The sequence below is a fragment of the Sinocyclocheilus grahami genome, unplaced genomic scaffold (assembly GCF_001515645.1).
Source record: "Sinocyclocheilus grahami isolate Dianchi unplaced genomic scaffold, SAMN03320097.WGS_v1.1 scaffold344.1, whole genome shotgun sequence".
NCBI lineage: Eukaryota > Metazoa > Chordata > Actinopteri > Cypriniformes > Cyprinidae > Sinocyclocheilus > Sinocyclocheilus grahami.
The window spans coordinates 1,047,660-1,073,814 of NW_015505523.1; the positions used below are offsets into that span (position 1 = coordinate 1,047,660).

Below are 26,155 nucleotides of genomic sequence, written 5' to 3' on the forward strand. Positions count from 1 at the left end.
TAAAAATCTACAACAGTTCACCAGAATCCTGTTTAAATGCTCCAGAGGCATCTGCTAAATGTGACTTTTTGCTAACAGCCCATTTTAACCTTCACGGCACGGTCATTACAAATGTTCAGTCTGTTCTGAAGACTCTCAGGTTATTGAGACACCTCCAGACTTGGCACTTGCCTCCGTCTCCAGTCACTCTCAGTGATAAGTGTGAACAAGTGGCACTTCTGCCGGTGCCAAGTTTGGATTCTCAAGTCATTTTGCCTCTGGTTCTGCTAGTCTGAATGAAGCTGATGATCCATCCGGAGTGGCATTAAGCTTCCCAGACGGACCAAACGAGGTGCTGCTTTTCTGATGAAATGTCACCTAGCACCAACACACAATGATTAAGGACAGAGATGCACCTGCATATGAATGATGAGCCCGACAAACTGATTGGCACATGCGTTTCCAGGAGTCAAAACTCCAGGGCGCATCACTTTATTACCATGAGAATCCATTCCAAAATGGGAAACAAATGCTACTCCATTTTATTGAACAAACGACCCCCATTCACTCCCCCATTTATTTCCATAACCCTGCCATATACTGTATATGAGCTTTTATACTGTAAGACACTTAATTACATTAGTTGCACTTTACACGACACCCTCCTAAGAAATGCCTGCATAGGTCTTGCATAATAATGACACTCGTATCTCCGTTCTCGATGGCATACGGCAGCCTCGGACATGTAAACTGACCACCATCTTCTTTAATACGGACAGCCGGCTGGAGGTCAGTCGACGTCCATACCTGTATCTGTCCATCGCTAATGTTCAAAATTGATTTATACAGTTACAACGGAGGCGGTGCCATGCACACAAGAACGCTTGTGGGTTTCGCATTAAAATTCAGTCTGGGGGGTGTTTATGTTAAATCCTGTCTAAGCAAGAAAAAACAGCCTTAAGGAATTTAGCATTTCAGAGTAGAGATGGTCAATCAGAAGTACTGCAGAACACTCCAGCCCTTTAAAAGTAAAAGGCTCCGTGGGTCCCTCCAAACCGACATTGAGCACCATGTAATCATGGGACAGACATGAAACGGCCACGTATTACGGTCCCATGCAACTCGCTGCGGCGAGATTTCGACTCGAATCCATGTTGCGTTTGTTAAAAACACAAAATAAACAAAAAAATCCATCTAGCTTACTGTATTTTCTTAAAACCTACAATGATTACTGCATGACACCATACTGGTACGTGTATACAAAAAAATGTATTACAGAACATAATTAAATTACACTTTTGAAAATGACACTTATTGACGTGAATGAGTTTAACTGCAGTAGCATTAGTTTTGAATGGTCTTTTCAAGTAAGAAGCAGAGAAAAGAAAATGTAAATAAAAGTCCATTACAGAAAGTATATATTTTCTGAATCTTCTAAAATTATGTACATTTTGTCACAAAAAAACACATTTTCCATATCAACACACAAACTTGGTGCCTATTCCTTAAAAACACCCTTCCAAATTAGTTAATATCTTAATAATAATAACAACAATAACAAAATAATAAGAAACTTAAAATTAATGAAGGTAATGAAAATAAGGACTTTTTATCTCCTAAATGGGCCCTAGAATAATTATATCAAGATTAATATCAGGCATCTTGATAGGGAAAGATTTTCTACAACACTCCCAAAAAGTCCATGGTTTGAAAAACATCTTTTCAAACACATCAACGTTGCCTTGCTTAAACATAACATGAATAAGAAACTAAAAATGACAAGAAACAAAAAAGAAAACAGAATGATACAAGCACCGAACACTCTGCTTAATTCCAATACATGTAACTGATATTCTTTTTTGTTTGTTTGTTTGTTTGTTTAGCCTGCGAGAGGATCAGAAAGGCGTAGAAAACTGAAGGGTGTGGTTGAAGAGTGGACGGGGCTCCTCTCCTCTGGTGAGCCCCAGTTTATGAGAGCACTAGCACAGTCAGCATGGAGAACATGAGAGTGACGAGAGCGTACGTCACAGAGGAGCAGCCAAGGGTTGCTGAGACCACACATCCCACACCACCACACCAAAAAAAGACACCCGAAGACCACATGGACAGTGCACAGAAAAAAAAATAGAGGCAAAAATGGGGAAAAAATAAAGTTTTGAGAGCGTGTTTGAAAATGCGGTGATCCGGTGATGTCCGATTTTACACATAGAGACAGAAAAAGGGAAAGAAGGAGGGAAGGAAAAAACAGGGAAAGAAATTGGGAGAAAGGGAGAGAGAAAAAAGAGAGAGAGACAGAGAATAGGTCAAATACAGAAAATTAAGTTTAATCAAAGGAAAGTTCAAGCAAGTTAGTAAAAACCAAAGTAAGAAGGCGGTAGCATGTTAAAAGCACAGCAATGACAGCAAGTCGAGAATGAAAGGACAACGATAGTCAAATGATGGGAAATATGGAATGATAAGGACACGAAGACACGGACAATCAAGAAACACGGATCAGGCAACTTTCCTGGTATTTGACATTGCGTATATACTTTGCAGGCAGTTTTGATAAATCTTACATATCCCCCCTCCCTTTAAAGGTGAAGTGTGCGATTTCCTCTAAAACTGTATTGCAGCATTAATAACAAAAAGTGTAATTGAACTGCAATTGCTCTGTCAAATAGATAGTCCCATCCCAAAGCCAATGGTCACAGAGACAGTGTTTAAATTTTTTGGAGAATTTCATCTACAAGTGGCTTATTTATAATTGTTTCTACTGCGCAGAGATTTTTAAAATGAAATATTATTAAATAAAAAATACACACATCAGCTTTAAACAAGTGCTTCCAGAAAACTGCATTTAAATTACTTATAATTAATTCAGATCAAGAAAAACATTCTACAGGAAATTAGGAAACAAATAGGCTTTCATATTTCTATGTCTCAAACACCAGGGAAAATGTTGCCCAGTCAAAAGACAAGGCGAAAACAAACAGGTTATGATGCAATACGGTGTAATAATGAGCTGGATGACTGAATGATTTTTCCGATGTTACTTAAACTGCACAAACGTTAATGGGCATTGTATTAGAACAGCTTTTATTCCATGTCAACTGTAGCCGGGGAGATTTGGATTACAGGAAGTAGAGCTTTAGCATTTGTCGCGCGGCCAGGGCTGAGCTCGACCAGTTACCCGTACCACGCACGGAAATCCACTGGCTCCCTATTTTAATTCCTGCCAAACTCGACGTGTTGACCATCTGCAAGCTGAAGGGATATGTCTTGTGATAATAATAGTGTCCAGACAGTTTTAAGGGTTTCTAACCCATCTCCCACACGCTGGTCCGAATATAAGATTCTAGAGAAGCGTGAATCGCTGTCTGAGCAGCAGTTTTTGGACCATCGTTTCTAACAGCAGCTGCTCCAGCTGATGCAATGCAGATGTTGCGCTAAAATAAAGCTTTTTTTGAACTCCCACATGTTACACATTGAGGTTAACAACTCTGCAATGTGTAAGTGTGGCGAGATGGGAAAAGGGACATTTCTATCCATCTGAATCTGCCGAGATCCAAAGCTCCCACTGCTATATGGCTGCTTCCCACTAAGCGGATGAGAAAAAGCAGGTCTCTTGGCCATGCACCGGCAGATGCCTGTTAGGTCCTCAGTAAAGCATTAAACCATTAATCCTGTTGAGGCGTCATCATGCAAAACCAGAGGATGCATCCCCACTGAGAGCAGGCAGATAGTCAGCCCAATTCAATCGGTCTGCCGCAATGAGCCTGAACTGAGCCTCAGTTCAGCCTCGAGAAAGAGACCGAGGAAATAGAGAGAGGGATGATCTAAGGGCCAATTTTTATCAGTGGGGAAGCAGCTCGCAAGAAAACAAAAACACAGCACTGCCAATGGAGCACAGACCAAACGAGCCCGTGTTGGAGGGGGTGGATGGTTTAACGGACCTGCTGTGGCTTTTTGCCTCCCGAGTGCCAAATAGAAAATCTCATCTCCGCTGATATCATCTGCAATCGCTCCAAGACGAGCAATAAAGCCAGCTGCAAGAATCAGGGGGAGGTTGCCGGAGGGGTCAGTGCTCTGGAGAGGAGCTGAAGGTCTCCAGTCTTCACCTGTGGCCACTTCTCACAGACATTTAGCACTCTGCACTCTTATTACTCTTAGATTGTGTCAAATTACTCTCTAGAGGGAGGCCAGGCCACAACCTGAATTGACACAAGGGTGGCCTGTGTAATCCACAACAAGACCTGCTAGTAGGATGGGGTTAACAGGGGTTGGGTTGAGGCGGTCGGGCTGTTGGCCGCTCTGGCTGGCAGTGGCTGTGCTTCAGGGTTAGGGGGTGGGCTGTACCTGGGATGGCGGTGGGTTCTGGCAAGGTCCTGAAAGAGAGTTTGCCAGGTTCAGATCGTCCTCGCTGGTTTTCGGCAATGATATTGACCTCGTACTCCGTGTTCCAGTCCAGACCTCGCAGAACAACGTACTCGCTGCCGTTGGGCAGGCGGATCTCCGGCTTCCAGTCCTGGCGATTCTTCTATGGACACATGTGGACACTTTTTAAGCAAGGATGGTATATAAGGGTCAATGGCACAATGCTCATTTTCATGTGTTTTTATGTAACATTTTAATGTATTATGTATTTATGTTTTCTAATTTCTTCAAAAATACAAAAAAAAATTAATTCTCATTGAATCAACACACACTTCTTTTATGGATTATGTTTTTATTTTCAAAAATCTAATTTAATTTGATATGTTTGGGGGACATGAAAATATCAGGTATAATTATTTAAAAATATATTAATTTTTAAATAATTTTCTTTTGCCATTAAAATAGTACTATTAGTAATAATAGTACTATAATAGGATATACTAAAGACGCACAGTGAAGATTTAGCGCTGAAAAGGCGTGGACACAGTTATTTTTGCGCCTGACCTTATTGAATATGCATTTGTAGGAGTTTCCCTATCAGATGAAAAATTTATGTGAGGAGAGTATTCAAATCACAGAACGCAATTTACTAACGTTTGCACTCATCAAATTACTGGTATTTATTTACTGGTATGCCATTATTTAATGCCCAAAAAAGCATGTCTTAAACTATTTTGCACCTGTGTCGTAAGTAGATGACCTGCACCTGATGAGCATCGGCTCTGTTTATTTGCGACTACGCTAATTTATAATTTGACCATTGTATGACAAACTGGTTCAGGTTATAAAATATCATATTGTGTCTTTTCCATACATAATTCGGAATTAATTTATGGAAATATATAAAAAAATATTTTTGTTAGAGCATGTCATTTATTTTTTCTTGAAAATTGAATAAACATTTTAAAAAATTTCTCAACACAAAGAGTCGATTTCTAAGAACACTACATGTGTTTTAAACTAGATTCTTTTTCCTTTTATGTCAATGACCCGCGAACTTCACTACCTCTCCAAAGGCATGTAACTCTTGCAACGGCGGTATCAGTAATTCAGACGACAGGATGAGTTAAGTGTGTTACCTCATGCCCAATCATACTCACAGCTCTGTAGCGCACTAGATAGTGTTTGATGGGAGAGCCCCCATCGTCCTGCTTGATCCAGTGGACCTTCATCTCGTTGCCTGTGGACAGTGGCTTAGCCTCCAGTTTAGGAGGATTAGGTTCCCCTGAGGAGAAAACGGCCAGAAAAAAAAAACACTGTTAGAAGACCCCAGCAAAGATTCAAAATGTGCCCTAACACAGGCACATTTCCACAGGTGAACGCCCCCTCATCCTTTAACAGCTGATTTGTAATCCACAAGGTATTCTTTATCTCTGAATACGAACTGCAGAAATAGGTTAGCTAATTAAAATCCTGGCTAATTTTAGCTTATAATTAATTTACAGTGTTGAGCCAGCTGGGAGAATTTAAAAGGAAGTTATATAGCAGTGCATGGCCTCTAAACTATGCACAAAAATTTTTTAAATTAACGATCAAAGGATGAGATGTAACACTTTATAGTTGAGTCACTTAGCAAAGTCTAAATTCCTCTGTTCTCGTTTTTGGCTAAACTGTCGAGACATCTCATCGCAGAGGCTTTCTGGCAGCATAATGATGACTTCTGCCTCCCATCCTTCCAAATGTGGAACATTAATGAAAGCGCTTGGCTCTTGTAAAAGTGGAGCTGAGTCGCTTGGGCATGTGGAGGGCTGTAATGAGAGCTGGACCTGTGTTGGTGGCAGTGATGGAGGAAGAGAGCGGCGCTGTAATGCAGTCTCTGGGGGAACTCGTTATCTCGACTTGCCCACTACTTAATGACAGAACTCACTTAATTATCCTCCATGCTTTGATTGGAGATTCTCAGCCATTACATTTAATAATATCAGCCGAAGGGGAAGGTATATGCGCATGTGTGGGCGCTTGTTTGGGATGTTAGCTGTCTACCTGTGTCACTATAGGAGACTGGGAGGAGGCCACAGTGCTCTGCTCCCATTCATTATCATAAATAGCTGCTAGACACAAGCCCCTATTAGGAACTGATGCGACACGGTGCATATACGCCACCAAATATATAAAACATGACAAATGAGATGAATTTCAGGTCAAGACAATAGAATATCTAAATGTTTGACCTAAGAAATATAATGAACAAGTTAGATTAGATGTTTGGGATTCAGTTCTGCTCATAAGTTTACATTCTCCTGGCACCTGGCAGAATCCGCAAGATAGAGATATACTGTATATACTGTATATATATATTTTTTTTCTTCTTCTTATAATATAATATAATAATAGTAAACAACAGGTCAAAGGTTTGGGGTCAGTAAGATTTATTTATTTATTTTTTCCAGAAAGAAATTCATACTTTTAGTAAGCAAGGTCATACTGATTTGATCAAGAGTAGCAATGCTCTTTGTATTTTATTTTATTTTTCAAAATGCTATGATTATATTGTTACAAAATAATTTTCAAATGAATGCTGTTCTTTCAAATTTTCTATTCATCAAAGTGTCCCGAAACAATCATGGGTTGCACAAAAATATTAAGCAGCTGTTTTCAACATCGATAATAACAAATGCTTGAAATCAACAAACTAAAATGAAAGATCATGTAACTAAATACTGGATTAACGGCTGCTTAAAAATGATTTAAATAGAAAACAGCTATTTTAAGAAGCTAAATTTCTCAAAATCTGTTTTGAGTAATTTCTGTTCTGAGTAAGCAAACTCATCTACAAGGTGAGTAAAATTTCAGCAAATGTTCTTTTTAGGGTGAACTATTCCTTCAAAGATATTCGGACATTGTCTCAAAATGTTGCATCATTTACTAAAAGTAGAGTTGGAGTGGGAGGGTAGAAATGATTTCTATGTCAGTATAGTAAAATATATATTGAAAATCAATAAGAAGTTCAACATGCAGAGCACCTAGCAGCATGTGTAGGAGACTAAGCTTTGGGATTACTGTCTAGGCAGAGTGGCTAATGGTTTTCAAAAAGCCAAATAAAGTAGGTAGTGAGAGATTTCTAAAGGATGAATGACTCAAAAATGAAATGGCTCATAAACCCTGATGGTACTAGGTGGGTGTTTCCTCTATCTTCCCCTCATTAACTTGTCTGTTCTCACTGTTAATGGGAATCGGACCAAAAGAAAAAAGAAAAGAAACAAAACAAAACAAAATAAAATCAACAAAAATTACCTTCTGTTCACCAGCGAAGACGACATCATCAGCACCATGCAAGAGTCATATGACAAAGTCACATGATACGCACGCACATGATTGGTGGGAAGGGAAAGTGGAAGGGGGGAGGGGTCACATGGAAAATACAAAACATTGAAAAAAATTATACAAACATGGAACGTGTTAAGACCAAAAAGTACAAACAGAAACACAAACAACAAAAAGAAAACAAATTATAAACAAATACTTCTCTGTAACATTAGATACAGTGTGTATAGATCCATAAAGCAATTCCTGGACAGGTTTTTTTTTATTATTTTTGAAACACAAATACAAATCAAAGCACTTATAAAAAAATCGTCCCTATATCAGCTCTCATGAAGCCCATTTAAAATATGCAGGGTAAGAATAGGGTCCAAATTGCTTTATGAATCCACTTCACCAGCAGTATTTCCTCTGACTGCGAGTGGTTCTTTCGATAAGAGGATTCAAATACAGCTCTCTTGCACTGTACATTGAATTATAAATGCTTGTGCAGATTGAATAGCATCAATAGGGCTGTCAAACCAACTGAAACAGAGCAGGCCATCCAAAGGCAGAGGAAACTCAGTGATGTTGACCTTACAGATAGAAACCTGCCTCATCTACTGGACATGAAGCTGGATGCTACAGAACAGGCAAATGAGAAGCATTAAGGCAGAGACTGCCCATGTGTACAAAGTCCCAAGACAATACTTTGAAATGTTGATCTAGGATTATTCATCAGGATGGAAAACAAAAACTTATTCTAGATCAGCACTTTCAGCCTGAGATGTTTACATATATGAGCCCAGGACTGTAGCTGAGAAGGGTGGAGGAGGATAAAGACGAGGAGCAGCGTTTTCCAACACAACTAAAGGTCGGCAGTCTACAAGTCAAATACTAAGGGCCAGATTTACTAAACTGGGCAAATTAGCGTTAGAGCACAATTCCATAAAAGCGCCGATGGGAGGGGAAAATTATGCGCACATTAAAGAACACAGATGCAGCCAGATCATTTCCATAATGACCAGCGTAATCTACCAAGAGAAGCACAAATTACCACCTGCTTTAAGGCATGCTTTTTTGGGCGTTAAATAATGGCGCAAATACCAGTAATTTGACGAGCGCAAATGTTAGTAAATTGCATTTAATACTTTCCTCCCATAAACTTTGCGTCTGAAAGGGAATCTCCTACAAATGCATATTCAATAAGGTCAGGCACAAAAATAACTGTGTCCACAACTTCACTGCGCATCTTTAGGAAATCCTGATAGTACTATTTTAATGCCAAAAGACGGTTTGCGCTGGCACAAGTTGTTAGTAAATCTGGCCCTAGATGTGATGCCAAATGTACACCTTCAGATACTTAAGTTACATGTAAAAATGCATAAATTGGTCGGCGTCAATAGCCTTGTTGTGGGCATCATGCCGACATTCAGTGCCGTTGCGCTACGGGTGTCCCGAATTGGAATCCCAACTCGAGGACCTTTCCCGATCCTCCCCCCCTCTCGCTCTTCTACTTTGCTTCCTGTCAGTTCTGATCAGTCCTATTGTAATAAAGGGCGAAAAATAAATCTTTAAAAAAATTCATAAATTGAAGCCTCATGGAAACCACACTGCATAAAAGCATCTGCTAAAACAGGTTTCCATACTGTGAGGGGAAAAAAACGAACAATAAAAATGAACTAAATTTGCTTAAAATATGCTTAAAGTTCTCTAAAGAGAAATAAAATCAAAATGTTCATCTTCCTTGCAATATATACTTTCAAGAATCATTCTAGAAATCATTGTAGTATAGCTTTCTAAAGAGTTCATAAAGACCTTCTGGCTAAATAAGTTTGCATTCTGAGACAGATAACTGTACTAATTAAAAAAGAACAAATAGGCACATTCCACATACAAATAAGCACTAGCATTCACATTCACTTTGAAGCCATTTGAAATGAGTGTCTGTAAACCACCAGGATTCCTTAAAAAATGTAGCTGTCAAGCAATTTAGAAAGTCTAAAATCTTCATGCTGATTATGACTCATTATCATACAAAAAGAACAGATCTTTTGTTCGCTTATCTACTCATACAACCCTAAAAACCTAAGCTTTAAAAAAACACTATTATATTTTAATTTCTTTGACATCCGAGGAAGTTTTAGTTTGGTGCAATCTTAAACCTGCCAGTCAATGTCAACTAAGCAGACAATAGTCAAACAACTGCCTACTTCTAAGATAAAGACCCTGTCATTTCTCTGACTGAGTGAGACAGAATAGCTGTCTTCCGAAAGGAACTATCTTTCAGCGGAAAACCTTTTCAGACCCTCCCAATTTGCGGTCTGTTTGTCGAGAGATCAGGTGTAATCCGTGCTGTCATGGTAACTCTATTTTTATGCTAACACTTGGTGGCGTCTCTCGCAGGATAGAAGGAAGTGAGAGAGCATGTTTTAGTGTTTAGGATCAAAATTCCCTTGTATAGAAACACACAACGTCATTAAGACGTCTCTTGTTAATTTGGTGATTGTACAAGTTCGTAGATTTGAACCATGAGCCCTTGTGCACTCAAACACAGGTTGTTCTATGATGATGGTTCCTCTACTGCAATTCTCAATTCTATAAAAGCATCTATGCTTGCATCTCTGTCGGATGTCATGCACTCCAAAAGCGCCGATGGGAGGGGAAAATTATGCGCACATTAAAGAACACAGATGCAGCCAGATCATTTCCATAATGACCAGCGTAATCTACCAAGAGAAGCACAAATTACCACCTGCTTTAAGGCATGCTTTTTTGGGCGTTAAATAATGGCGCAAATACCAGTAATTTGACGAGCGCAAATGTTAGTAAATTGCATTTAATACTTTCCTCCCATAAACTTTGCGTCTGAAAGGGAATCTCCTACAAATGCATATTCAATAAGGTCAGGCACAAAAATAACTGTGTCCACAACTTCACTGCGCATCTTTAGGAAATCCTGATAGTACTATTTTAATGCCAAAAGACGGTTTGCGCTGGCACAAGTTGTTAGTAAATCTGGCCCTAGATGTGATGCCAAATGTACACCTTCAGATACTTAAGTTACATGTAAAAATGCATAAATTGGTCGGCGTCAATAGCCTTGTTGTGGGCATCATGCCGACATTCAGTGCCGTTGCGCTACGGGTGTCCCGAATTGGAATCCCAACTCGAGGACCTTTCCCGATCCTCCCCCCCTCTCGCTCTTCTACTTTGCTTCCTGTCAGTTCTGATCAGTCCTATTGTAATAAAGGGCGAAAAATAAATCTTTAAAAAAATTCATAAATTGAAGCCTCATGGAAACCACACTGCATAAAAGCATCTGCTAAAACAGGTTTCCATACTGTGAGGGGAAAAAAACGAACAATAAAAATGAACTAAATTTGCTTAAAATATGCTTAAAGTTCTCTAAAGAGAAATAAAATCAAAATGTTCATCTTCCTTGCAATATATACTTTCAAGAATCATTCTAGAAATCATTGTAGTATAGCTTTCTAAAGAGTTCATAAAGACCTTCTGGCTAAATAAGTTTGCATTCTGAGACAGATAACTGTACTAATTAAAAAAGAACAAATAGGCACATTCCACATACAAATAAGCACTAGCATTCACATTCACTTTGAAGCCATTTGAAATGAGTGTCTGTAAACCACCAGGATTCCTTAAAAAATGTAGCTGTCAAGCAATTTAGAAAGTCTAAAATCTTCATGCTGATTATGACTCATTATCATACAAAAAGAACAGATCTTTTGTTCGCTTATCTACTCATACAACCCTAAAAACCTAAGCTTTAAAAAAACACTATTATATTTTAATTTCTTTGACATCCGAGGAAGTTTTAGTTTGGTGCAATCTTAAACCTGCCAGTCAATGTCAACTAAGCAGACAATAGTCAAACAACTGCCTACTTCTAAGATAAAGACCCTGTCATTTCTCTGACTGAGTGAGACAGAATAGCTGTCTTCCGAAAGGAACTATCTTTCAGCGGAAAACCTTTTCAGACCCTCCCAATTTGCGGTCTGTTTGTCGAGAGATCAGGTGTAATCCGTGCTGTCATGGTAACTCTATTTTTATGCTAACACTTGGTGGCGTCTCTCGCAGGATAGAAGGAAGTGAGAGAGCATGTTTTAGTGTTTAGGATCAAAATTCCCTTGTATAGAAACACACAACGTCATTAAGACGTCTCTTGTTAATTTGGTGATTGTACAAGTTCGTAGATTTGAACCATGAGCCCTTGTGCACTCAAACACAGGTTGTTCTATGATGATGGTTCCTCTACTGCAATTCTCAATTCTATAAAAGCATCTATGCTTGCATCTCTGTCGGATGTCATGCACTCCTAAGAATGCTAATGTTGACAATTTTGCTTAATGTTGTGAAGACAGCTCCATTAGTTTCCACATTTGTGACAGTATGCAACACGTCTCATTAATATCTCAGAGTGCACAATAGGAGAACTGCAAGTGTTATGCTGCTTCTACAACTTTCTGCACATCCAATGGCATAAAAACTCAGCACACATCATGAGTTCATAAACCATTAGCACAAAACAGCATGTCATATTCCTGTATGTCTACCATGCAGTGTCATGTTAGACAGGTGAGCTGGTCTACAAGCAAATGTTAGTGATGGTTCTCTACGAAGGCTTGATGCCAGTCTCTCACTAACATCTACACGGTCTCTCTTCTCTATCACAGATGTGTGTTGTCTGTCTACTGCGAACGTGTTGACTTCAGAACAATGGTCTAGGTGAGGCGAACAAACGTGTAGCAGGCGGATAAAGAGTGGCAAACGACACTGCACACAGTCGGCATACTCACTAAGGTCGGCAGTGGTTGGAGGAATGGAAGTTGGAGTCTCTGAAGACACTGGAAGATGGTGAGAACAGAGTGAGATGTGCTTCCGTGGTGCCGTACTGATTGTATAGCCACTGCTGCAACAGTTTCATAGCAACTAACTAGTGTACATCACACCGCAGCAACATTCAACCAGTCCAGGCAGAAGTGCATGCGACCCAAATGAAAAGTTCCTCAGTGTAGAGACACAGACATACTGTATACTATATGGCCAAAAGTATGCAAAGGTGAAAACGAAGGGCATTGCAAAACATTGCAATGACAAAATTTATTTATTTATTTAATAAATGATTTAATCTTATTAGACTTTAGTCTTCCAATTGGATGTGTGGCATAGGCAACTGAAGTCTAATGAAAAGAAGTAAATTAAAATGATGCCAAACAGAATGCCATTTTAAGTGTACAAAACAGACATCACAATGCTAAAAAGTTCACTGAATACATGTTTAGTTTTAAAAGGAGTTAGTTAATATAATACTTAAAATAGAACTATAAAACAAATTATTGAATTAACTATAAAATAAAAGAATTCTCTGTTGGTTTAGAAGTCAGTACTTTTTTCAGTGAGTCCCATGTAATAAACACTACTATTCAAAAGTTTATGGTCAGTAGTAAGATTTAAAAAAAGAAAAAGAAAAAAAGAAAAAGAAATTAATATCTCTGTATTATTTATTTATACTGTTTATACTATATTATATTACTAAGCTAAAATTCTATAAATGCTGTTATTTTGAACTTTCTATTCATGAAAAAATCTATTGTGGTTTCCATAAAAGTATTAAGCAGCACAACTGTTTTTAACACTGATAATAATAAGAAACTCTTATTAAACACTAAATGAAATGAAACTGAATGATCAGTTGACACTAAAGAGCGGTAATAGCTGCTGAAAATTCAACTTTGCCATCACAGGAATAAATTACATTTTAAAATATATTAAAACAGAAAACAGTTATTTTAAACTACAATAATACTTCACAATATCACTTTTTAAAGTACTTTTGACCAAATAAATGCAGCCTTGGTGAGCACTTTTTAAATTGTACTGAAACCAAATTTCTGAATGCTTTTTTTAACATACAAAAATAAATAAATAAATAATAAAAAGCAGAGCAGAGGAAGGAAAAAATTTATTCTGTGTGAAATAGTTGTAAATATATATACCCACACACATTCAGTGTTTTGGATTAACAGTTAAACTGCTCGAGTCTGTGCTACTGAACCAAGCAGAGATCTATATTAAACTTAGTAATTAATAAAACGAATGAACTTCACCACATTTGACATTTCTTGAGTACAAAGTACAAAGAACATATAAATGACACCATCATTCCAAGTAAGACAGCAACAACATTTCAAAGAACAGCCTCTTCTGGATCATGCACAAACAATTTAACGCTTATTACGACTATACCGGGCTCCGAGACATACATAATAACCTGTATTTAAACGTCAATGCTGAACAAGCTGAGCGTGACAGCACAGACGTCTCAAGCCGCAAGGACACCACTCGATTCAAAGTGTGGTATTTTCCTGGAAGTGCATTAGTGCTAGTGACTCAGACATCATCACCTTCAATATACCCTCATCTATCTAATCTGAAAGAAGGCTGGCTTCCATTGAGCTGAACCTCAAAGCCTTAGAGTTAAACGATAAGTACTTTGAGTGGAAGGTAATGATATGATGGGGGCGAAATATCCCGTTTCCTCTTTTAAGCTTAACGCAATTAGACAGAGGCGCAGTCTGTTTGTGAGCCGAGTGTCTGACAGATGACAGACTATGTTAGAGTTTCAAAGACTGTTTGACTAAATAGTGCCGAGCTTCTGTCTTTTAATCTCTTTCTTTCTGCACCAGTTGTGAATTTATTTCAAGGAACTTCTAGATACTTGGTGACAAAAGGAGCCTGAAGTGCTAACAGCATCATCAGTTAGTCCTTGGAGGATTAAAGGAACAGTTCACTCAAATATGAAAATTCTGTCATCATATACTCACCCATGTGTTGATTCAAACCCGTATGAAACCTTTCTTTCTTCCGTGGAACACAAAAGGGAATTTTAATCATGTACAGGCTGTGCTTTTCAGATGGAGACTGGAGCTTTAAAGTTGTCAAAAGGCCATAAAAGCATTATAAAAGAATCATAGAAAGTCATTCAGTACTTTGTGATGAAATGTATTCCCTGTAAATCAAGTGAGTTGTTAACCAGTGCTACAGAATCAATGATTCAGTGTGCCGAATCTGAGAACTGGATCAGCATGATTTAACGCAAAGGTCCAACTCAAAATTCAAATGATTCATTCACCAGTCACTTCTCTAATGAACAAGCAGGCTCTCTCATGAAGGATTTAATTCACATTCACAGCTTAGCTTTCATAAGTCATACAGACCACTTTTATAATGCTTGGTAACACTTTACAATAAGGGTACATGAATAATCATGCACTAATGCCTAAATTAATTCTTAATTCATCAAATACTAATGATTATTAAAGGTGTTAACTACAACTGGAGTCATATGGATTCACACATGATTAACGGCAGCCTTAACTACAGTACATGTTAGTAGATGTTTGATAGTTAATGCATTCATTAACATTTATGGGTAAACTAAATCAAACAGCCTCTTTAAGAAAGAATAAGAAATACTCTGACTTTGAAATAAAGGAAAATAATTTAATACTATCATTTTATAACTGTTGTTAAAACATTTGAGCTTTTTACATCTTCATCTTTGCCATAAACATTACTGGGTGGAAAAAGATTAGTTGATTCTCCTCATCAAGTGTAGAAAATACTAAAAACACTAATAACTGATCCTGTTTTGTGTTGTTCTCTTTCCCTTTAAACTACCCCAGCAGTGACTTATAAGCAGCTAAATAAAAATAAAACCTCAAAATCCACAAAGAATATTTGTAGAACAATCCTAAAGAAATGCCCGGAAACAGTTCAGTAGGTAGCTGAGTTTAATAGGTAGTTAACAGTGAAGTAATTATGATTGGGCCCCCGCAAGTAAAGTCATGTCAAAATAATGAATTAACAAGCCATGAGTTCATGTTAGTGTATGGGTAGTTAATAATGAGTTAATTATTGTGGGCCCTCAAAATAAACTCCTGACACAATGATGCATTAACAAATCATCAAATAAAAACCATTAAACCTGCCGTAAGAGTGTCATCTATATTCCTTTACACCACCATTACAACAAACAATGATAAAGGTTATTTATAGTCCTTTTATTATCTATTTACATCATTTAACATATATGGACCAAACATAACTAAATAACTACTAAACTACTAAAATAAATATTTTAACAAAATGTCTTTATTCTTGTTTTATCATGCTTGCATCGATGGGTAATTTTTGACCCATGTGTGTAATTTTGATATAGTAACAAAAAACCTTGGAAAAAAATAAAATGTTTATTTGTGGTCATTGTAAAAAGATATTTTGAATATTCATGGGTCATGGAATTTATAGATCAGGGAATATTAAATGCTGAAATAAACTGATTTCAAAAGATAAAACAAAAAAATGCCCAGCTAAGTATGAAATAATATAGGAAATGAATATGGGTCATTTTAGACTCATGTTGTGCATTAGAAGGGGTTTTCATAGATTGTGCATCAAAGGGTTAAGTATTAATTTAGGCATTAGTTCATGATTATTCATGTACCCTTGTTGTAAAGTGTTACCTAATGCTTTCGCACCTTTTTTGGAACTTGAAAGCTCCAGTTCATGCACATTCAATGTAATGGCACTGAAAAAAACACATTTTCCAAAATTACTCCATTTATGCAGAAGAAAGGAAGTCATACAGATTTGGAACGACATGAGGCAGAGTAAAAGATTTTCATTTTTGGGTGAACTATCCCTTTAAAACCACATTGATAAAAAAATGCAAATTTATTTTAGCTTCAAGTCAATATTAACAAGCTTAAATATTTATTCTCTCTGATTTCCAGTGTTTTAACTTGCACACAACTAGTCACTGCAGGCTTATTGATCTCACAAAACACTGCTCTGTTTTTCAATTTGGTCTACTGCTCTGCAGATGAAAAAATACATGCTAAATGGAACTGTATTATCCGCTGTGGTCTGATGAAACGCTGTGGGGCAGTTACGTTGTGTAGTGCTTTGTAGATATCACAGAGCAGAGGCCGAGGTTCAAAGCACACAGAGCGTCTCAGACAGAGAAGAAAATTGCTCTGCGGAATAATAAGGATTATCATATCGTAAGTGTTTCATATCAAGGGGAATGAAGGGGGTGTTAATGCCATTGCAGTGGTGATCACAATTAAAGCACTCCAGAACTCTACCTGAGGACGTGGACCATCTGCTAGGTCACTGGCCTGTGTCTCTATCTCTGAGAGATGTATTCACCGGCAATGAAGCAGAGAAACCACGGAGAACCACCAGATGTGCTAGGCAATAGACCTAGTTTAAACCATCTCTCAGGGGTACTAAATAACTGAGCACAATCTAATGAAGTGCCACGTAAACTGTTTTACAGTCTACTTTCTGTGCCCCAGTATGATTGCTTTAAGTGTTATTAAAGAGGTTTGGCTGTACCAGTTGGGTTGTATTTGAGTCAATACAGTACAAATTATTTAATTGTTTAAGTGTCTGAAAACTGATATGCAGAACCGATTTTAATGGTTATATTTATTCTTTTTGACAAAACAATAACTATGATAATGAGCATTAGACTATATATAATATTCAAAATTAATTGGTATTAGTAATATTAGTAGTAGTACTATTATTTATTTGCAATCTAAATATTTGAGACTTTTATATTGTAATATTTACTATATTTTATAACATTGATATATTTTTCAGAAATAACAGAACTATGATTATTATTAACATTTTTACAAAACATTCAGAATGAATTTAATTAATAAAAATGTAATACTATTGTTGTAGTGTAATGGTCATTTATTTATATCTTTGTTTTGCGCTGTTATGGTAAATTATACTCACTTGAGAATAAATAGCTGTTACTTAAAAAGTTGAATTACTGTTGAAAAAATATACTGAATAAATTACTTTATAAAATATTAAATTAAAGTTAATATGTAAAACAATATCAATAATGATGACAAAAAGCGAATCTCTAAACATCACCACCTGACAAAAATAAAACAAAATATGAATTGTTTGTTCATCATTTGTAAGTCGCTTTGGATAAAAATGTCTGGTAAAGGAATAAAAACAAAAACAAACAAACAAACCCCATCAAACAAAAAATATATTCAGAAGCTCAAAGAAGTTATCTCAGTGGTACACTTTCCTTTCTTTCTTTTTTTTTAACACAGCAGGTTAAATGGCTGAATTTTCCCTTTGGCTTTAGCGTTGGGGTCTGAGTTGACCTCCTTTATTTTTGTGTAACCTACTATTTTCAGATCAGAGGCCATTTCCACAGCAGGTCTCCATAGGTACAGTCCCTGCCGCAGTGCTCTCTGATCACAATTCATATCAAAGAAAGGCTCTGTCAGTGGAGTCCACGTGCCCTCTGGGAGCAGGGTGACCCGTGCACAGGCAAGCAATCAGAAAACCTGACACACAGTCATGGAAAGAGTCCCTATTTGTTGCTGTGAATATTTTAGCTGTCACCCGAGATGACCTTACTGCAGTGAGCTGCAGAGGTGGCATTATCCATCAGAAAACTCCCAGAGGTGGCCATCACTCCTACCTCTATCTTACTGTTGAAAAAATATACTGAATAAATTACTTTATAAAATATTAAATTAAAGTTAATATGTAAAACAATATCAATAATGATGACAAAAAGCGAATCTCTAAACATCACCACCTGACAAAAATAAAACAAAATATGAATTGTTTGTTCATCATTTGTAAGTCGCTTTGGATAAAAATGTCTGGTAAAGGAATAAAAACAAAAACAAACAAACCCCCATCAAACAAAAAACAAAACATATTCAGAAGCTCAAAGAAGTTATCTCAGTGGTACACTTTCCTTTCTTTCTTTTTTTTTAACACAGCAAGTTAAATGGCTGAATTTTCCCTTTGGCTTTAGCGTTGGGGTCTGAGTTGACCTCCTTTATTTTTGTGTAACCTACTATTTTCAGATCAGAGGCCATTTCTACAGCAGGTCTCCATAGGTACAGTCCCTGCCGCAGTGCTCTCTGATCACAATTCATATCAAAGAAAGGCTCTGTCAGTGGAGTCCACGTGCCCTCTGGGAGCAGGGTGACCCGTGCACAGGCTAGCAATCAGAAAACCTGACACACAGTCATGGAAAGAGTCCCTATTTGTTGCTGTGAATATTTTAGCTGTCACCCGAGATGACCTTACTGCAGTGAGCTGCAGAGGTGGCATTATCCATCAGAAAACTCCCAGAGGTGGCCATCACTCCTACCTCTATCGCTTATGTGACAACCCTAGCTAGCTTTGTCATCACTCCATCTCTATACACAATCCCAGCCTCTTCATTCACGCTCATAGCATATAAAATGGAGAGGTAGCTCTGACACTTTGAATCACTGGTCCCTGCAGCACATACCGCAGTAATGTGAATTATATAGTGCTCTTTTACAATTTCCACAGGCTGTGGAGGCCAGAGGCATGGATCCTTGCTCTTGAGGAGAGAAAGTCTCAGTCTCGCTACTGGCAACAATGTCTTTTGTGTCATTGTCTTCCTCTTCCTCCAGCGCTCTGGGCACTCTATTGGATGAGACTGTGGGATGACCTGTGGTGATAAATCTCTAACATGCACCTGAGAGCACTACCGTACATCTTACTTGAAGCTCCATCTACGTCAAACTACGCCATTCACTGCAGACGTACTGTTGCTTTATAATGGATGGAGTCAATCTGTCATACTTCCCTAACTGTTAAAGAAATAGTTCACTCAAAAGTGAAAATTTGACCATTATTTACTCAGCTTCATGTCGCTCCAAAGTTGTATGCTTTTATTTTTGTCTGTGGAACCATTTAGAATAATTTCCGACTTCATGTTTTCAATGGAAGTACATAGTGACCAGTATATTAAGCTACAAAGGCACCACAAAAGTGGTCCATATGACTCGTTTGAAGTCATACGATAGCTTTTTATATGTGGAACAGAGTGGAATTATGTCATTACTGACTCTCAAGTCAAACTGTATAGCTCGTCTCAAATTAAATATGATGTCTATGGCACAGGTTTAACAAAATTTGGTCACAAGATGTTAAAACCAACTCGTCAGATATTGTATTTTAAACTACTTTAACTTTTTTTTACACCAGTGGACACTGTAAATTGTCTAAGTATGGGAAAAACCTTCTTTTTGTGTTCCACATACTGAAAAGAAAACACCAAAACCAGTCTAAGCTTCAAAAAAGTGCCTAAAACCCATCTAAAATCAGTCAAGAGACCAGCCTAGAAGACCACCTAAAGACCCGCAAACCAGTTTAGGCTGGTGAAAGCTTTTAAGCAGGGACATTGAGAAAATAACAGCATAGAGGTTTGGAATGACACGAGATTGTAAATTGAGAAATGACAGAATTTTCTTTTTTGGGTGAATTATTGCCTTAACAAGCCATTTTCTGCCCTAGATAAAGCAAGACTCATTGTTTCTGAGATAACAAGCAACTTGATTACAACTGTTCATATTAAAAGAGAGAAAAGAAAGCTTGCAAAAACATTCTGCTATTGTTAGGATTACTTCTGAAGTTTCTGAAGAATTGCAACAGAAGTCATTTACGCTTTGGTTTGGAAGCTCGAAACAAATAAACTGTCACCAGATTTGCAAAGCCATAATTTGACAAGTGTCGATGCTGCCGGCGGTCTTACTTTGTCATGTACAAATTGATAAATGATCAGTAAGTGTTTGAAGCGCCTGGATCATTGTCCCGCCAATCACCTCTTAAATTCACGCAGGTATAGTTCCAGAGAAAAAGAGCGGACAACGCCATCAATCTCATCTGAACACGACCACATCACACTACCATTACGAGATACAGTCTCTGCCTCGACCATCGCCTCTTTTTTATTCCGCTGTGTAATGATCATGAGAAAGCTTCCACAGCCAAACGATCCCTGTCAGGGATAATGAGAACAATAGAGAGCCACAACAAGAAAATACGGCAATTAAATTAGCAACAGCATCATCACATTGTTATTTGCTTTTTGTTGCATAAACAAACAATATTGCATAAACAAACAATAGTCATTCTACAGTTCGACTGTTTTAAAATTGCTTTTTTGCAAAGCAATCACCCTCACACAAACTATGAATTAAAGGGGTCCTATTATGCTCTTTTACAAAGTCTGCATTGTAGTCCAAACGAGTCGTTCGTTGTAGTTTTTGAAAAGTGATTTCTGTTAAATAAAATATCTCCTTTTAAATTGGACTTTGAGCTTTGTAACTTTGCAGATATTTTTTATGCTCAAACAGCAACATTACAGACTAACTAAAGTTGAAAAAGTGAAAAAGCATAATAGGACCCCTTTAAACACCAACATTAGCCAACGAGGTTGTGACTATCCTATGAGTGTCAAATAAATAGCTTGTTTTGAGACTTCTGTGGATTTTATGTGTAGTACTGTGAATTAAAATGGAGAGATAACTGCAAATTAAAGGGGAATCTACATACCAATGACCAGGGGCGTGTCTACGTGGTGACAGGTGCCCCCCCCCCCACCAGATGTCTTGCGATAGACTTGTTTTTAGTAAATTTCTAACTGAATCTGGCAGTGGCGCATCCTGGCATGTGTAGGCAGCTGCCTAGGACTGCTTTCTTCTCCTATTTATACTTAATTTTAGGCGGCTTCTATAGCGCGATCTTAATGACAATGTCGAGAGCGCATAATGTGACGTGATCCATGTAGGCCAAATGTGCGAGCACGAATCTTCACTCGCAAGCAGATTTCCTTCACTCCCACAAAACTGGATGTGTGCTTTTAAATATGCATTGTTCTTTTATGAATTGGCTCTGCTCTCACACAGATATTACATGTATGCTCAAACGTTGTCCTCGCATCACTGAAGACCAGAGGAGCTTTTTTTCTAATTCAGGTGAAGAGTAGGCATTTCTCAATAAATGGAAGCAAGCTGAATATAGTCAGCCTTTTCTAGTTATTTATTTTATTAATACTTCTTTTAGTTAAGTGCTTAAATTGTAAATATGCATTTATTAAATTATTTTATTTAGTACATTTGTATTTTGTTGTTTTTGTATATAGTTATACAACAAAAGTGTATCAACGAGGTTCCAGAAATAATCACTGAGGGTGCTTCTGAAATTAGTGAGGGTGCTCTAGTCTTAATGCACATTTTCACATATTTTGTCTCGTCTATTGCTATGGTTATCACCATGTCAAACACTGCTACTTCGAGAGCGAATCCTGCATAAATATACAGATGTCATTCCCGAAATTTTGCAACGTGTGTCCAAAACACGTTCTACATTTTAAATTGATTGCCTAGAAAGCTCGCAAAGAGCGCTCATAACCACTAAAAAGCTGTCACTCTTTGTTCATCGCGATCTCACAAAGTTCTGTTACCAATGAATCTCACACTGCGCAATTAATATATTATTAACATCGTGTATACACCCTCCTTTGAGGTAGTGACCCAGACTGGACCCCCATTTAAAATGCTCTAGACACGCCCCTGCCAATTACCATTTTTTATACTAAGAAGCAAGCATATACGTTTAAACGGTGGCTTTTCATCAACAGACCCCAGGGAGCCTAGACAAATGTTCATTTCAAGCCATGACCTAACACGTCTGATTCAATTAATCAAGTGTTAATTGCTCCATGTAGCATAATTGAGTTGAACCAGGTGCGTATTTACTGTAGGTTTTGGATATAAAGTAATTTTCTCAATTGAGCCTCCAGGACTGGAAGGAAAGAAAATGTACTGGTCTAAATGATCTTATAGCAAACCTTGATCCTTGTTTGAGTAATAGAATGGAATTCCATTTGGAAAGTACAACAACAGATATACAGTGTTGTGAGTCGCCACAGTACTTTAAAGCACAGGCTATTGCGAAGAGTTTTAAATTCAGTTAACCCCCCCCAGAAAGTTTCACTTAATTTTTGCAGAGATATGAGAGTCCACTTGAAGCAAAAATATTTATTCTCAGTACATTTTTATTTAAAGGCCTCATGAAATCCATGAATCCATGTCCATATCTATATGCCAAATTTTGTTTTGTCCAATCAAATGCTCTCTAGTAAGAAACTGTGCTCTCTCAGTAAATTATAAATGCAATTTCTCTCAAAGTCCACTGTTCATGACTGTGAAGTACTGTAACAGCCTATTGGCTATTTAAAAAAGGACGAGTCCTTTCAACTTCCATCAAATGCAGGAAAGAAATCTGCACTATATAACCCATTTCATGGAGCCTTTAACTTTCTATTCAAGCTTTTACTATCTTCTCTGAAGACTTACTAGTAGATTTGGCAGGAGTGTTGCAATGGCTGAAATGGAAGCAAATGGAAAAACAAACAGAAATACGAAAGAAAGAGAGCAGAGAGATGGAACACTTACTTTTGAAAGGGGAGCCTGATGTCCAGTGGAACAAAACAAGATGGAAAACATGATGAGAACCATAAAAAGCAGTGAATATGAGAACAGGAATGAATAAATTGGAAGCCAATGCCAACTTGCCATTTTGGGGTTCATCTTATAAAGCGGTGAGAAAATCACCTTGCTGACTCACATTTGGCCAGAATATACTGTGTGAATGGCTAGTTAAGTCCCAAAATGGCAAAACTGGGTGACCCAATTAGCTGTTGTGAAATGAGTGCAGGCGAGAGAGTGAATGTGGGGACTGTGAAAACACAGGGTGCTGAAGCAAAGATGAAACATGATAAGAAAAGTAAGATAAGAATTCATGTCAGCCTGTCTCTGACTTACATCAATGGAGCAATTCACTCCTGCCATGAGCTATTGTACATCCAAAAGGAGAATAAACAAGTCTTGTTTTGTGTTATTTTAGCTTTTTACCCATTTCTGTAGGATTCCCCCAAATCTTCTGGGTATTCAAATGGAAATCAAGCTTATTGCCGTGAGACTGCTTTTTTTTTTTTTTTTGTAATGTTATTACAAAGTGCTTTTGAATCAATTGAATAAATTGGATTAATAAAGCGACAAGGAACTTTAAACTTTAGTCACTTAATCCCTGCGAGTGCAGAAGGAAATTGAATAATCAAACTAGAACTGTGTTTCTGCTCATCCCACATTTCTTGCAAACTGACTTTTATAATCTGCTTTCTAAGTGGAACATTCTGAGCCAACGGCTTTGTGTGACATGCAGTAATTAAACCAGTAGATTTGTAGGAATTTTGAAAACTACATTGCGAAGTCTAAATATGGATGATGTTTCATTAATGTGGAGAGCTCCACAACGCAGAGTTAATCAAACACATCAAACCAACCTCAAATTTCACCTCACTTCACTTTCATATAGCTATGGAAGCCTGTTTCCACCTGAGTGCCAAAAATTTGTTAAAAGTACTAAAAAAGTGATATATAAAGTTCCAATTATGAGTTATAAAAATTGCAATTTTGAATATATAATCGTAAACACAAGGTAATTAGTCCTAATTGTGAGATATAAAGTCACAATTGATATATTTATGATATACCTTTATAAAGTTGCAATTATGACAAACTCGCAATTGTAAGATTGAGATTTAATGCTACAATTATGAAAGCGAAGTCATAATTATGAGCTATAACATAGCAATTACTGGGGTATAAAGTTTAGAACATTGCAATTAAAACATTCATTAAAAAGTCTGAATTGTGAGATACAAGGCCACAATTATGCGTCAAAATTGTGAGCCTTAAAGCCAAAATTGAGATTTAATGTTACAATTATAAAAAACGAAAGTCACAATCAATTGTGAGCTATAAAGCTACAACTGAGATTTAATGTTACAATTATAAAAAACGAAAGTCACAATCAATTGTGAGCTATAAAGTTACAATTGATATTTAATGTTGCAATTATGATAAATAGTCGTAATTATGAGATTATAAATGTACAATTATAAAGAAATTCACATTTATAAGATATAAAATGGCAATTATATTAAAAATGTAGAAATAAGGTCATTATTATTTTAATTTAAGGCAGAAACAGGCTTACATTCATCGCACACCTAGTGTACATTAGAGCGAAAGCAATAAAACTAGTTCTACTTAAGCATGAGAAAAATCATCTAGAATTATCTTCAAATGATACTGTTGTACAAATGCGAAAGTATCTATGCAAAATATTCCAGCTTCATGAAGATTAGATCTTATTATTGATATTACAATTTCTGAGAGTCTAATCCTGATATGATCGTGGATATGAGGTTAAAGAGGGTTTCATTATCTACTCTACAAAAGAGTGCCCAATCAACACGGACAACACTTAACAGAGCACACAGCTCTCAGTAGACACGAGACACAGCTGTTGCCTGGCACATGCAGGCATCGGCAGAAGAGTCGTAAGGACGGGGAGGAGCGCCACATCACTGGGAAGCACTGCTGAGGTGAGAGGCTGCAGTGACACACGATGGCCTTCAGGAAATTGTTTAAACACATGGACACAGACTTAAATGAACACACACATCCACATATAAATACGGAAGCACACGCAGAGGACAAGCAATGCATCTCCTGGGAGAGAGATCCAGCAGGGTCCAAGGCAGGGATGCATTGTGGGTAGTGAGGTCTGCTGCTGCACTGAGGAGGGGGGGTTGATGCGTAAAGAGAGCACTATAGGGTCATATGATAAAGAGGGACTGAAAGAGAGAAGCACTTACGAACAGGTTGGGTTTTAAAGCTCTCAGGGGGGCTGCTTTCTCCTTCACCCTTGCCGTTGATGGCTGATATCTTGACCTCATACGTGGTCTCTGGCTTCAGCCCAACAATGGTGATCAAGTTGAGACCTGGTTTAGACAGATTTAGAGCTCCAATAAAATATCTGATGTAAAAACATGGAATTAGATGATAAAATATGTCTGGTTTTAACAAAGCATATCCAAAACCTTTCAAAAACTGATGGATATGACATGCATATAATCAAATTGCACATATTATCACAACACATGACCTTTGGAATTATAGAGAACTGGTTTGTTTGAAACAATTTGTCTGAACAAACAGTTAAAAGAATTCAGGTTTTTTCTCTCCCACTTCCCTTTCTGTCACTTCTACACTGTCCTATACAAATAAAAATCGAAAAACACCAAAAATAAATCTTAAAAAAAAAAAAAGAATCCAGGTTTTAAGGGAAAATGTGCAGAATGTTTTTAGATATAGTGAGAAAAAAAGGCATAAACGATTAGTACTGTGGGCACAGATTTTGTGTGAGCCTAGTCATCACTCAGATGTTTTCCCAGAAGACCCTGCAAAGAATTGTGAGTTTTATGTTTGTAGTAAAACACATTTTAGTTTGATCCAGAAACGATCCTCCAATTAGAGCCATCACTCAGAGGTTTTCCCAGAGGTCCCTATGTAGCATTTGTATTATACAACCATTAGTTTTTGTCATCTAATTTCATTGGACAAGAGTACTGATATTTCTTGGTGTTGTTCCAGATGCCCTACTTTGGGTTCGTTTGAAACAATTTTCTTCGGCAGAACAAAAGTAAACAAAATAACTGGCCACCTTTGTCTAAAATGTGAATTATTTTATATTAACTTACACT

At 37.4% G+C, this 26,155-nt stretch overlaps 1 protein-coding gene across 14 annotated transcripts in view; it reads right to left on the minus strand.

Annotated features, from left to right (window-relative positions):
* The window catches only part of ncam1a (neural cell adhesion molecule 1a), a 276,367-nt gene that overhangs the window by 13,554 nt on the left and 236,658 nt on the right, over positions 1–26,155 (minus strand). For 3 of the 14 annotated variants that reach the window (XM_016228764.1, XM_016228767.1, XM_016228773.1), the window contains 6 exons: positions 25,268–25,393; positions 22,998–23,012; positions 12,456–12,503; positions 11,149–11,151; positions 5,496–5,620; positions 4,318–4,498 (listed from right to left, as the gene is read on the minus strand). In XM_016228764.1, the coding sequence (XP_016084250.1) occupies positions 4,318–4,498; positions 5,496–5,620; positions 11,149–11,151; positions 12,456–12,503; positions 22,998–23,012; positions 25,268–25,393 (498 nt within the window). Of the gene's footprint in view, positions 1–355; positions 2,028–4,317; positions 4,499–5,495; positions 5,621–11,148; positions 11,152–12,455; positions 12,504–19,777; positions 19,781–22,997; positions 23,013–25,267; positions 25,394–26,155 lie in introns of those variants that run through there. The other 11 variants (XM_016228771.1, XM_016228772.1, XM_016228774.1 and 8 more) reach the window with 8 other exon arrangements.